Below are 14,508 nucleotides of genomic sequence, written 5' to 3'. Positions count from 1 at the left end.
AGCACAAGGCTTTTTAGGGGCATGCATTTTGAAAAAAACCCCAGGAAAACTGGATACTAATTTTTTTTTTAATGTTTCAAATTATAAGAATTTTATTATTATTTTTTTTTTTAATTTTTTAATTGAAATATCTCTGAAGTACACGAATAATCCTTTTGAGACCTAGGAGTATCCCAGTCATATAATAATAATAATAATAATAATAATAATAATAATAATATATATATAATTGTATATAGCCTTCTCCATTACACATTAAATTAGTTAAATAAAACATTTTANATATATATATATATATATATATATTGAAAATAATAAATTTATATTCAGCATGTTTTGAGAGTCAAGAATTCAAATTTGTCAACAAAAAAAAGATAATAATAAAAATAATAATATGATTAAAGAGGAAAAAATATAAATAAAAGTGTGAGTGAAGCACAAATGCAAGTGCAAAACGAACATACTATAGTTTGTGTTCTATAAACATGAACAGCCTACCTCAGTGTCTAAACACCAAATGATGGTATAATTTGTTTATGGCAAGATCTCCCTTTTACCAAGTACAAAAATAGACACACTATAATTTCTGTTATATAACCATGAGCCTTCCTCAGTTTCTAAACACCAAATGATGTTATGATTTATCTATGGAAAGAACTCCCTTTTGCCTAGTACAAAAATCGACACACTATAGTTTTTGTTCTATAAACATGAGCCTTCATCAGTGTATAAACACCAAATGATGGTAAAATTTGTCTGTGGCAAGAACTTCTTTTTGCCACAAAGTTTAAGACTATGATTTAAGACTAAGTTTAAGACTATAAGCTAAGTAGCTATGGGAACAAGAAATTGCACATTTTAAAGAGGGGAGCGTCTCTCCCCTGATTCGCTTTCACTCACCGACCCGATCCAAAACTTGTCTTGAATATACATACAATAGTTAAACCTCGTCATCGTAGTAATCGCCACTACTTCAAACGGATAGAGAGGGGAGTTCTTTCCATAGAAAGATTACAGAGAAGTGAAGAAACAAAGTGGGAACAGCAGAGTGCTCATAGAATCGGGAAACGGTGAAATACTGGAAAGATCAATAACTGGATTATTATAATTTTTCAAAATATGGAATGATTTTCAAAAATTAAGTTCGGTAGACGAAGATGGATGATTTTAGCAGAAAAGAACGCAAACCTATGATTAACACTAAAGATACTATAACAGGTCAAATGACCGTTTAAGAACTTTTGCATCGAAAATGCGCTTTTCATTTTGTCGTTTGACTTTTTTTAAGAGTTATATACAGTTAATATTCTATTTTTTTTTGTATTTTGTTTGTTTCGAATAATACTTGTCCTTTACCTATTTCTACCACAACCGGTCATTTGACCGGGAGAACAATTTATTGCTTTGTAAGGTTATCGGATCAGAAATGACTATGTAGTGCGTGTTCAACGTATTGCATTCGTTTGTAGTTGCACATTTCTGCAAAGACTGTTGCGTAGTTAGCTCAATCAGAATAACTGTGGATTCAAATTTCAAAAAAGTACCTAAAACTTCAGATTGGCATTTTTGTGTAAAAAAAAGTGACAAAAACTAAATGTTTTGGAAAGTAGCTTATATTTTATTTTGATAGCTTTACTTCATTTCTAACTAACTGTCAGTTTTTACCCATAAAAATGTCGAAACCCGAATGTAAGAAAGTACAAGAACTTAGAGGAAATAATATTAATTACAAGAATAGTTATAAGAATTATAATTCTTATACATTCTTATAATTATAATTCTTTTACATTCTTATAATTATAAGAATTATAGAAATGATAATAATTAGAAGAAATACCTTTGTTGAAAATGCACAATGGAAACATCCTGTATAGGTAAAAAATGCGTTGAGCGATGAATTAAAAATTCTTATTCTTTGAGTTTGTAATACATAAAAATTGGCAATATGCAATTTTGTTTAATTATAATAAAGTTTTTTGTTTGTTTATTTCCTTTCTAACATCCATATTTCATCCATTCAATCAAGAAACATAAAGACCTGCATTTGACCTGCTATAGTAGAAATAGGTATACATGTGTTGGTATGTTTAGTGTTAAAATTCCAACTATGTAGAGCTTTCGTGTTCAAAGTTTAAATTGTGGTTAGTTGATCAATAACAGGGGTTTCCAACTTACATGTGGCTTGGGCGGCAATTGAAAACACCAGTCAAATGGCAGCCCACAACTTCATCGAAATTTTATTTAGGACTCTTTTATGTTTGAAGGAACCCTAAATATTATTGTCAGATTTTGATCAAAGTTTTTTTAATATTAAAAAGCAAAATAACAAGCATTACAAATAATACTTGTTACGTATCATTTTGAATCTTCTCTTAATCGAAAACTTAGCGACAAATTTTTTTCTTCTTCTTTTAAATTTAATTCTGTGATAAATTAAATTTTTTTCGACTTTTAGGAATTATGGCAACAACAAAAATTTTCGATCATATGAAATAAATTTTTTTTCTTCTTTTCTGCTCATGCGATATTCAATTCAAGGAATTTAAATAAAACTTGATATTCATTCCCTCTTTTATGCGTTTTAAAATTTTAAAAATGTAAGTAATTTTGTCCAAAAAAAGTGGGAGAATGGGAGAATTTCTTCGAGAAAATTTCTGATACGCATATGCTAAACTATGTTCACAAAATACAAAAAAACGAAATAAAAAAGAGCAACATACACGATTATTTTTGCATTTGAATAAATATTTTCTTGGATGCAAAACCTGAGAAAAAAAATTTTTTTTTGCATCGTTGATAAGTTAAATTTCATAGGAACGAAGAAATTAGTTTTTTTTATTAGGTTTTAGGATGTTTTACAAAAATTGTCTGCAAAAAAGAAAAAAAAAAAAAAGAAACGACAACTAATATATTTTAATTCTCGTGCCACGAAAAAGGCTTCGAGGGTCGCCAGTTGGAAACCACTGGTCTATAATATACGAAAGACCACATTTACCCGAAATCTGATAAATACCTCAGCTATTAATATAAGCAATAGAGTCTTTACAATCGGCAAGGCTTCATTGATTTACTTAAGATTTATTTATTTATTAAAGGGCTTTAAACTCAAATTTATTTAAAATCTTAGCTATTCGAGAAGTGATTTTTGAATAAGATAAAGCAATAAAATTGTAAACGTTCGAACTAGAGAGTCTGTTTGGATGGCGAAATTCTTAGATGGAATCAATAATATTCGAAAGAAAACCGTGATCTACAGCTTTTCATCTAGGATATATAGTTTGTCTAAAGTAAGAACTCCCCTAGCCATTCGTCTGGACCCGTGGCGATTACTATGGTAAAGAAGTAAAACTATTTCAAGTAGGGGGTTTGGGATCACTGTTTACGACAGGATTTGGTTTTGTTTCCATAGCATCAGACGGTTTCAGACTTTGTGGCGGAGGAGTTCTACAGTAGACAAACTATAGTTTATCCCATTGATATAAATACTGAATGAATGTAGTATTATATGGTAAGATGCTCGTTGCTATGATATTTAAAATTAAACACATTCAAACGATTTTCGCTTGTTTTTATCAATTTAGAGGAGACGTAAGAAACCTCCTTCCATAGTATAGTTCGTTCACCTGGAGTTGGCTCTTGGCTCCACCTCTTCGGGGGAAGAGTTCATTTCAGCGCGGGAGTAAGAGGAGAAACGTCTTCCCGCTTGAATTTAAGACAACCCTTAATGCGAATCATACGCAAACAAGTGAATTCTTTCTCAGTCACTTACTTCGCTTTATCATCTGCTATTATACCTTTCGTTACTCTAGCTAATTAAATATATTAATGTCTAAAAAAGGACTAACTATTCACTCAAAAGAGAGAAATATCATCAAATTTATGAAAATTTTAATGTTAAAAAATGCACATAAAGATTGCGAAATAAATATTTATGTCATAAGATCGTCAAATAGCAACCTTGTTCAGGATTGTTCACATCCTTCTCCCCAAAATAGCGAAATAGTATCGTCGAATACCACGTGATGAAGTCGGAGCCAAGTGCCAACTCCTGGTGAAGGAACTATATTTATATCAAGCTGTTTAAAATGCAAAATTGTTGTGTGTTTCAGAATGAAATGTTGCATTGTGGGAAGTTAGGCTGCCTCACAAGCGTGTTAAGACAGATATGACCTGTGTGAGTGTCATTTTGGTGATGATGGCGAGCATGATCTTCTCTCCTTTTGTAGGGTAAGGGTTCTTCCTGTGTTCGTAGAGCCAGGCCTTCAACGTGTTGGTCGTCTCTCGGGTGGCATTCTTCCTTCTTGCAACACTCTCCATAGAACCGTACCTGCAACAGAAAATTTCTCATTATTATTATTAGTATTAAATACTCAAAAAGACTATTTGACTCAAAAGACTCATAATTTGCTTCCGCAGTGAACTGATGCAATGGAAAGACACGGTTTCCAGTAGAAAAACCGAGATTAAGCATCACTGGCTGTCAGTAAGCTGGTGGGTGACCACTTTGATCAACCTGCGTGATCAGCCACAATGATTACGTACTATGATTGCGTAAAATGATGACGTAAGAAATGATTACGTAAAAAAATTATTGGGTAAAAAATGATTACGTAAAAAATGATTACTTAAAAGAATGATTACTTAAGAGAAATTACTTAAAAAGAACGTGGAGGTAGCGGGTTCGTATCCTGTTATCCTGGATGCTACCTTCGTGCTGTATTGTGCTATAGGTATGTGTGCGAAGGGACCGAATGAGCACGGTATCAGTGTTTGTTAAACTGTTCTACCGTAAAGTGCTCGATTTCGAGCGCGGGCCGTCGTGCTACCAAAGCAGAGTATCAAAATTGCAATGGCATGTTTTCGGTTCATCGTAATTTTGATCCTCTGCAGGATGGCTTCCCTGATTTGGTATACCGATGACCTCCGCGCGAAGTTGAGCACTTTGTAATAGAACAAGTTTAACGAGAACACCGCACCCTTGGTCTCTTCACAAGTTGATCAAAGTGGTCACCTACAAGCTCACTGACCGGTGATGTTTGATTTCGTGTATCTACTAGGTATGCCAGGCAGATACCCGAATATCTACCCGGCATACCTAGTAGATACCCAAAATCATGTACCCGAATTCGGGTATGCCGAGTCTTACAATCAGTTCCTTGTAGGGCTATTTAGTTTAAGAAGCCTCTACCCACGCCAACTTGAACTTAAAGTTAGATTTTTGATTTGCGTTTTCTTGAAATTTCTTTTTCTTTAAACAAACTCTTGAGAATATTCGACAACACAAAAGGCAGAATATAAAAGGATTGATTGATTAGATGAGGAGAAATAGCACTTGATAATTTTTAGGAGTAACACTTGATAATTTGAGTTAGCACTTGATAATTTTTAGTACTTTATAATTTCATGGAGTTTTACTTAAAGCAATAAAGTTATTATATTTGTGTTCACGAGTAAATGAGAGAAAACTGTATATTTGCCAGTTCTTAAATTACAATTTAAACTAGTCAAACCAATTTGCATGTCGTTGAAAGTTCTTTTTTTAACGCTAATTAGACAAAGATACTTAGCATAAATCTTAAAACACACATTCGTATGCTATTTAATTACTTTTCAAAAACTGCTGATTGAAGAATGGTTTTGGTATAATTTGGTCAGAAAAAAATGAATAGAGAATCTTGCATAGTTTGTCTAAAGTAAGAACTCCCCATGCCATTCGTTTGGAACCGTGGTGGTGACTATGGTAACAAGGTATAACTATTTCCAGTCGGGGTGTAGGGTCATTGTTTAGGACAGGATTTGGAGCGAGTCAACCTGAGAAAGGGAATCTTTTTCCTCTGTGTACTGTGTTAGCCCTAGAGTGAATGGAAGCTACCCTCTCTAAAATGAGCTATTCCTGTTTCCATAGCAGCAGACGGCCTCAGACTTTGCGGCGGGGGGAGTTCTTACCGTAGACAAACTATAATTACCACATTCTTGATAATTTGATTCTACCTCAAACTGCGATGGGGATTGCATTTTAATGCATCAGGTATCAGTTTATCAGTTATCAGTTTATCTGTGAAAGTTAACTAAAAGGATTAAAAGCATTTTTTTCTCTCCTTCGATAGTTGAGTTTGGACGCTCTTAAGCAAAATATTTTAAATACATGTTTTTTAGAAACATTTAAGGTTACACAAACCTCCGTTTTTTTAAATTTTTTTTATTTTTAATCAAATGAATTGAAACTTTTAACGCTATTTAATCGGCTTTAGAAAAAAAGGATGCATATTTATTTTTTCATCATTTTTGTATGTGAAGTATGCTAATAATTTACACTTTGTATGTTTCATTTGACATGTCTAAAAAATGCTAACTTGTCAAAGATATCATAACTTTTCAATTTATATCATATTTTATCCCTCTTTGTATCCATAAGAAAAGTGAAGAATACTTTGTTGACAAAAATATATATTTTTTAAATTAAAGAGTATTTGTCACAAACATTTACATAAAAATGAATATCTAAAAATGGATCGAAAATATAGATTATGGTTCTTATACATCTGGGACTTTTTCCTTCGCAATTGGTCTGCCAGGTTTAGATATTTGTAAAATGTTATTTTTTTATCTAATTAAATTATTTTGCATGTAAGCATGATGCGTCACGTTTGTTCTTAATAAAAATTCCTTGTTTTAGAATTTTATTGTACAATAAATAAATAAATAAAAACGGAAAACCCCGAATAACTTTTAATCTCACAATTGCCTTCTCACGTGGTGAGAGTCAATTGTAATGGTTTGAGAGCCTAAACTTCAATATGCTAATGAATTATTGCAGACGATATATCAAGTTACGGAATCAGATATAAAAACGTAATTTCTCTGCATAAACATGCCTCGTTTACGATGGATTTGTATTAGCCGTAATTTGTGAAAAAAGATTCTAAAGGCTTGACCAGGTAAGCGGTTGAAAGTTTGGATCCCTTAATGTTGATTTCCTATTTTTGCATTTTGCAATATTATTCTTTACGCACTTTACATACATCCGAATATGATCTAGTTGCTGAATGAAATTATGAGTGGGCTGTTAAAAAATTTTGGAAAAAAAAAAAAAAAACGGTTCAAGATTTTGAGCTTAATGATAAATGCAAGCAACAGAATATACCGAGGTATTATAAAAATAAAAGGAAACTTATCTAGCTAAAACAGGACTGATGATTATCATCCAATAATACTAATTCTTCCCGNAAGGCTTGACCAGGTAAGCGGTTGAAAGTTTGGATCCCTTAATGTTGATTTCCTATTTTTGCATTTTGCAATATTATTCTTTACGCACTTTACATACATCCGAATATAATCTAGTTGCTGAATGAAATTATGAGTGGGCTGTTAAAAAATTTTGGGAAAAAAAAAAGGTTCAAGATTTTGAGCTTAATGATAAATGCAAGCAACCGGACACACCGTCGCAGTGTACAGAGTGTTGAAACCGAGGTATTATAAAAATAAAAGGAAACTTATCTAGCTGAAACAGGACTGATGATTATCATCCAATTATACTAATTAACTTGGTATAACGAATTAAGCTGTCGATTATATAATTCAAAATTTCATTGTTTCTTGAAACGGACAGTACATCAAATACGTCATATTTTTCGGTGTTGTTGACGTTGGTCATTAAGACTATGGGTGCGATTGTTCTTATTTACAAACCGGTGCCATCTATGGCCAGGAATTCGACTTCTGCCCCACCCATACGTCGGATCCATTCAAAGGGCGGACCCATTCATACATCCATTCATTCATCAACAGATCGTAACTTTGACCTGAACCAGAGAGATCAATCCCCAATTCAATATCTCCAGAGGAATAATTTGTTGGACATGGAGGACTTAGTAACCTGGCAGATTTAACTCGCGCCAGTCATCATTTAGTACACGAGATATTTTCCGTTACGGGTGTTATACACAAAAACTCGGCATTCTACGCCAAAATTGTCGTCTGCTTTTTTTTATTTATCTATCCTGTTGCATTTCTTTTTATTGTTTCTTAATTATAAATCGAAGTATTATGCTTCATATAACTCCTCCCCCCCCCTTCAAGAAGTGTGAATGAATAGTTGAATGAATCTGATTTCAATATTTGCTACTTTGAATGAAGAAGAATGCATAGATTTACGTAAGAATAAAACATACTTATAGAGACTTCACTCTGTAAGATCATCCCTTCACGAAAAATAAATCGAGTGAACTTGTTCGAAGAAGTATTGCTTTTAGGGAATCGTGATCTGCCGAAAGAGGTCAAGCGATAGTTCGACCACGCCTCCTTTTATTCGATAATCATCGCTCGTTAATCCACATCTTCAGACGATTCATCGGAGTTTTCATTTAACCACAAAACAAATTCTATCACATTTCTTCACTCACGATTCTTCTTTCATTTTTTTTTTGTTTCTTTATTTATGCAAACGATTATTTCATTCGAAGCCGTTTTTTGATGTATGATTCTTTTTGTGCACGAACAGCCGTATCATTTTCTTCTCAAACGATGGGAGGAGTTCTCAAATACAGAACGATTAAAGATACAAACGTATTTTCGTTCAGGAACAGGTAGCAATTAGTGTCAAACGATAGGTTTTCAGAGGAACTAATTGCCGAGCTCCTCCCCCCTTATGATGAGGGTAAAGAAAGGCTTACCAAACGACTTCATTGGATTGGGGCATTTTGAATGATGACACTAAATTGTAGGATAGGAAATGGTATTTTAATCGATCTCCAAAGCTTATAAATTTTCTCCCACACTCATCAAGAACTCGAACAACTTTCGAAATTATTTGAGTCTGATCCTTATACTATGTACAATAATTTACGAACTGTTTTGATGTGATAAATTTTTTTTTAATATAAAATATTTATTTTTTGTAAAAAAAAAAAAAAAAAAAAATAATTTNATTAAATATTTATTTTTTTTAAAAAAAAAAAAAAAAAAAAAAAAGATTTCTAAGTGCGAAGAATCATTTCCTAAAAATCATTTCTTTTTTTCCTGCTGCAAAAATTATTTTGTAAAGAATTATTATGAATTGATACAAGGTTCATTACACATTGGTTGGAAAAGTTGGAATAAGCTTAAAAATTTGCAAAAAGCTAGATTTAAAAAAAAAAAAAAAAAAAAAAAAAAAAAAAAAAAAAAAAAAAAAAAATTCAAAACTAGAAAAGTCTAATTTGATCTGGTAATTACAGAGGAAGTAAAATTAATTCATTTTCTAAGTAGTTTTCGATTTTCTGAAATTTTATCCTTATTACCCATTGGCAAAATGGGTCTTGTTTTGGGTTTAATGGCGTGCGCACCTTATTTGGACGTCATCACACTTTTCAACTGTGTTCAAGAGTAATAGCAAATAATAGTGCGCATGCGCTGACATTGCAAGCGTTGCTATGGCGACCGCTGCTGTTTGATAATTTTTTAAGAATTTTTTTTTTCTTTTTCTCTTCACCAGCAGTCAGTCTTAATGTATTTACATAATAATATTTAAAGTATTTTTTATATTATTTTTAATATTAACTTATAATATACTGTCTTGACTGTGGATTTTTAATATAAATATGAATATTTACGAAGGAAAAGTATTCTGTGATTTCTTGAAACACGTATATAGGCAGGATACCAATCAGACCAATCAGAACTTGAAAACCAATCAGACGACAAACATCAATTGAGACAGTTTTTGCAACCCATGATTTGAAATGTTGTGGCGTTTATCGGAGTCAGTTCAGAAAAGAAAAAAACATTTGACCAATGGGCAACCAGTAATCGTAATAAAGCGATCACAATTTTTTCCTTTTTTATCTTTTTTTTAATAGTAGTTTAATCTTTTAAATTGTCTGTGAAAGTAAACTAGTTAATACTAACTCTATATTGACCGGCAATTTTACTTAGAAACTATATTATTGCACTGGTTATTATTTCGTAATTGAATATGGAAGCAAAGCATTCTGAATTAATTTTAAAAAATTCTTATTTACTCTGAACGAAATGAAATTAAAGTTTGTAATATTCTTTATCACACTGGGTTTCGTATATTGACAGAGATAATGCAAGTGCAATGACGAGTTAAATCGTCGCTACTCAATAATGTGTTAATACTTTCAATGTACCCAAAAGTATATTATTGTATCCAGTAAATATAAAAAGAAAATATGAATAAGAAGAACCAACTGACACAAAATTTGCTTCATCTTACAACTTCAGGTAATTTATAAATTTAGTATTGATGACAAATAAAATATTTATGAAATGAAAGAAATTTATTGAAACTGAAGTTAGTTTTTAAACGAGTTTCTCTGCAATTTTCAGCATTTGATTTTCTAATGATTGTATTTTTAATCAACTTTAGATTGTATCTGAATTAATTCATTCTGACTTAATTAAAAAAAATTCTTATTTACGCTGAACGAAATGAAATTAAACTTTGTAATATTCTTTATCACACTGGGTTTCGTATATTGACAGAGATAATGCAAGTGCAATGACGAGTTAAATCGTCGCTACACAATAATGTGATAATACTTTCAATGTACCCAAAAGTATATTATTGTATCCTGTAAATATAAAAAGAAAATATGAATAAGAAGAACCAACTGACACAAAATTTACTTCATCTTACAACTTCAGGTAACTTATAAATTTAGTATTGATGACAAATAAAATATTTATGAAATGAAAGAAATTTATTGAAACTGAAGTTAGTTTTTAAACGAGTTTCGCTGCAATTTTCAGCATTTGATTTTCTAATGATTGTATTTTTAATCAACTTTAGATTGTATCTGAATTAATTCATTCTGAATTAATTTAAAAAAAATTCTTATTTACGCTGAACGAAATGAAATTAAACTTTGTAATAATATTCTTTATCACCCTGGGTTTCGTAAATTGACAGAGATAATGCAAGTGCAATGACGAGTTAAATCGCCGCTACTCAATAATGTGTTAATACTTTCAATATACCCAAAAGTATATTATTGTATCCAGTAAATATAAAAAGAAAATATGAATAAAAAGACACAAATTTTGCTTCATCTTACAACTTCAGGTAATTTATAAATTTAGTATTGATGACAAATAAAATATTTATGAAATGAAAGAAATTGATTGAAACTGAAGTTAGTTTTTAAACGGGTTTCGCTGCAATTTTCAGCATTTGATTTTCTAATGATTTTATTTTTAATCAACTTTATATTGTATCTGAATTAATTCATTCTGAATTAATTTAAAAACAAATTCTTATTTACCCTGAATGAAATGAAATTAAAGTTTATGATATTCTTTATCACCCTAAGTTTCGTAAATTGACAGAGATAATGCAAGTGCAATGACGAGTTAAATCGTCGCTACTGAATAATGTGTTAATACTTTCAATGTACCCAAAAGTATATTATTGTATCCAGTAAATACAAAAAGAAAATATGAATAAGAAGAACCAACTGACACAAAATTTGCTTCATCTTACAACTTGAGGTAATTTATAAATTTAGTATTGATAACAAATAAAATATTTATGAAATGAAAGAAATTTATTGAAACTGAAGTTAGTTTTTAAACGAGTTTCGCTGCAATTTTCAGCATTTGATTTTCTAATGATTTTATTTTTAATCAACTTAAGATTGTATCTGAATTAATTCATTCTGAATTAATTTTAAAAAATTCTTATTTACGCTGAACGAAATGAAATTAAACTTTGTAATATTCTTTATCACACTGGGTTTCGTATATTGACAGAGATAATGTAAGTGCAATGACGAGTTAAATCGTCGCTACTCAATAATGTGTTAATACTTTCAATATACCCAAAAGTATATTATTGTATCCAGTAAATATTAATATTCTATATTTATATAATAAATATTCTATATTTATATAATAAATATTCTATATTTATATAATCAATATTCTATATTTATATAATCAATATTCTATATTTATATAATATATCGTCTAATTTATCCAATTATCAAATTCATATTATATATCTCCTAGTTTTACCAATTGGTACACGAACGTAAACAAGTGCAAACCGGTTTCAGTCGCGTAAAAACAATAAAGCTGTGTAGTATCACCTGATAATTAAGATTTTACATAGAATTTTATAGTCTAATAATTTTGCCTGGGACTGTAGAATTCTAATTGTTACTTCGCTGAACGTTAAACATTTTTCTCTCCGCTTAATTATGTTGATTATAAACTTCTAATCTTTTTATTTGTGCTTATTTTGACTAAAAACCTACACGTTTATTTATTTCATCATCATTTTTAAAAAAAGGGACTTTTTTGCATTTTTTAAAATTTCAATTAAAAAATTGCATTTTTTAAGGAATTTTAACTGGGTGTCGAGTCAATCGTCCCTGCCTTCAACCATCTGGAAACATGACCTTGGTTGTGAAAGTTTATTCAATAATTAATATTCTAATGAATATTTACAACATTGACGCTAATAGGCCTAGATAGCCTGGTTGGTAGGGCACTAGGCCCATGTTCAAGAGTTCATGGGTTCGATCCCCGTGTAGTAAAAGGTGACTGATGCACGTCAAATCTGTGGAGTCACAAAGTCCTCCATGTTCCCATAACAGATCAAAACCTCTGGGGGTACTGATCCAGGAGTTCCCTTTTGTTCTGGATTGGTTCAAAATTACAAGACTACGGAGTTGAACATTAGTAGTTGTAAACTCAAAATTTGGTCAGCTGTTCAACGACGGGTATAAAATAAAATATTGACGCTAAAAAGAAACACATTGGAGAAATAATTTTAAAATTGAGAAATGCATAATTTTTTTTTTTTTTTTTTTTTTTTTTTTTTTTTTTTTTTTTTTTTTTTTTTNTTTTTTTTTTTTGCAGTTAGAATGTTATACACGTAGTAGTACAAAACCATGTTTTAAATAATATGTATAATATTTGAAAAAAAAAATTATTTAGTGTTTTTATAGAATAAAAAAAAATTGATAATTATTCATAACATGAAATGTTCTTATATAGCTAATTACAAATTAGGTATAATTAAATGTATAATAAAAGTTTGATAGTATATTTCTTTCCTTTGGATTACGTCCCTCCTACGATTGAGTTGGGCCGCTAGTAATGAGCCTTTAAGTCTCAAATTAAAACCGTTTTTTTTCTCTAGCGAATGTTTTGCTATTTTTACAACTATTGTGAGCTCGCATTTATATTCGATATTCATCACTGTTAGCTACATATCTAGCAAACTCTCACTAATTATGAAAATGGCGAAAAAAATCAATATAAAGAACATTTTTGTGAAGTAAATTTTGAAAAATTATTCCAACACTGCATTGTCTGGACTCATGCATTGATTTTGTTGATTATTACCTCAGTTAAAAAAATAAATATATCTCGCCAAAATGGCGATTTAAAAAAAATTAAATTAAATAATTATTTAATTATTTTCGAGCTATTTTTTTGCTTGTTCTAAAGCCTAGATAATTCTTGGTGGCCAGAAAATGTCTTTAATTCTCATATATTTTCATATTATTATAGATAACGTGTATTTCTCATATATTTCACCATATTTAATAGCTCCTGCTGGCAACGCTAAAATTTTTTTACAGAACGGTCACTTTATTTTCAATAGCAATCGAACGTTCAGTAATTGAAAGGAAATGATGTTGAGATGTCTGTAATATATTTTATTCTCTCCTGAATAAATACGGCTTGAAATCCTGAATAGAACGTCATGACCTAAATCCTGAATAGAATGGCACTAGTACAGTAAGCAATGCCGTGCCTTACTGATGCTTTTAAACAACGGCAACATTAAGTTAACGTAGTTTGTATTCGAACATATTTTGCATTGTGTAAGGAACTTTTATTTAAATAATTTCAAAAACAGCTGTGATCATGAAAAGGCTAACAGATAATTCTAAAGGAAAAAAAAAAAAGAAAGAATATGTATATCAGTTTACGCAAAACAGCGGTATATACTTCTTTCACAGAAAAATGCATACGCATACACACTCTTATTTATTCACTGAAAAAACAATTAGCGGCCAATAGCACAGTGTGCAAAGTAAAAAAAAAAATATATATATATATATAAACCTGAATAACTTTCGTTCTAATGATCGTATTTTCATGTAATAACTTTCTATCTTTAAGGCTCCTGAGGGTGACTTCAAGTATAATTAATTAGTGCTAATTATTAATTAAGATACCAAATCAGACACGAAATGCACTTTCTCTGAATAAAAGAACAAAAACAATGAAAAAAAATGAAGAAAAAAATGAAAAATCTGACAATCGAAGCTGACGTTGTCAGGGGGTACCAGGTCCTGAAGCCATAAATGCAAAACCTTTTCTAGCGAGAGCACGACAAATGTCTAAGTTACTCCTTCTGTACCCCAAAGGTTTTGCCGAAGTCCAGGTAGAGAGAAAATTTCAATACAAATTACAAAATCCAAATACAAAAAGTATAATACCTAAACAAACACAAAAGAATACAATGTTCAAAAACTTTGCTTCGAAATT

The 14,508-nt window shown here is 30.6% G+C and overlaps 1 protein-coding gene and 1 long non-coding RNA gene across 2 annotated transcripts in view; one reads left to right on the top strand and one right to left on the bottom strand.

The window, feature by feature from the left end:
- LOC107452260 (Iroquois homeobox protein 6a) overlaps positions 1-14,508 on the bottom strand; it is a 78,371-nt gene that overhangs the window by 6,327 nt on the left and 57,536 nt on the right. The window contains exon 4 of the mRNA XM_016068621.3: positions 4,171-4,327. Coding sequence (XP_015924107.1) covers positions 4,171-4,327 — 157 coding nt within the window. The remainder of the gene's footprint in view (positions 1-4,170; positions 4,328-14,508) is intronic.
- The window catches only part of LOC139425934 (uncharacterized), a 79,333-nt gene that overhangs the window by 28,481 nt on the left and 36,344 nt on the right, over positions 1-14,508 (top strand). The window lies entirely within an intron of this gene.

Source organism: Parasteatoda tepidariorum, chromosome 6, assembly GCF_043381705.1.
Source record: "Parasteatoda tepidariorum isolate YZ-2023 chromosome 6, CAS_Ptep_4.0, whole genome shotgun sequence".
Lineage (NCBI taxonomy): Eukaryota > Metazoa > Arthropoda > Arachnida > Araneae > Theridiidae > Parasteatoda > Parasteatoda tepidariorum.
Note: the sequence above shows the minus strand (reverse complement) of the source record. Positions and strands in the feature narration are given on the sequence as shown.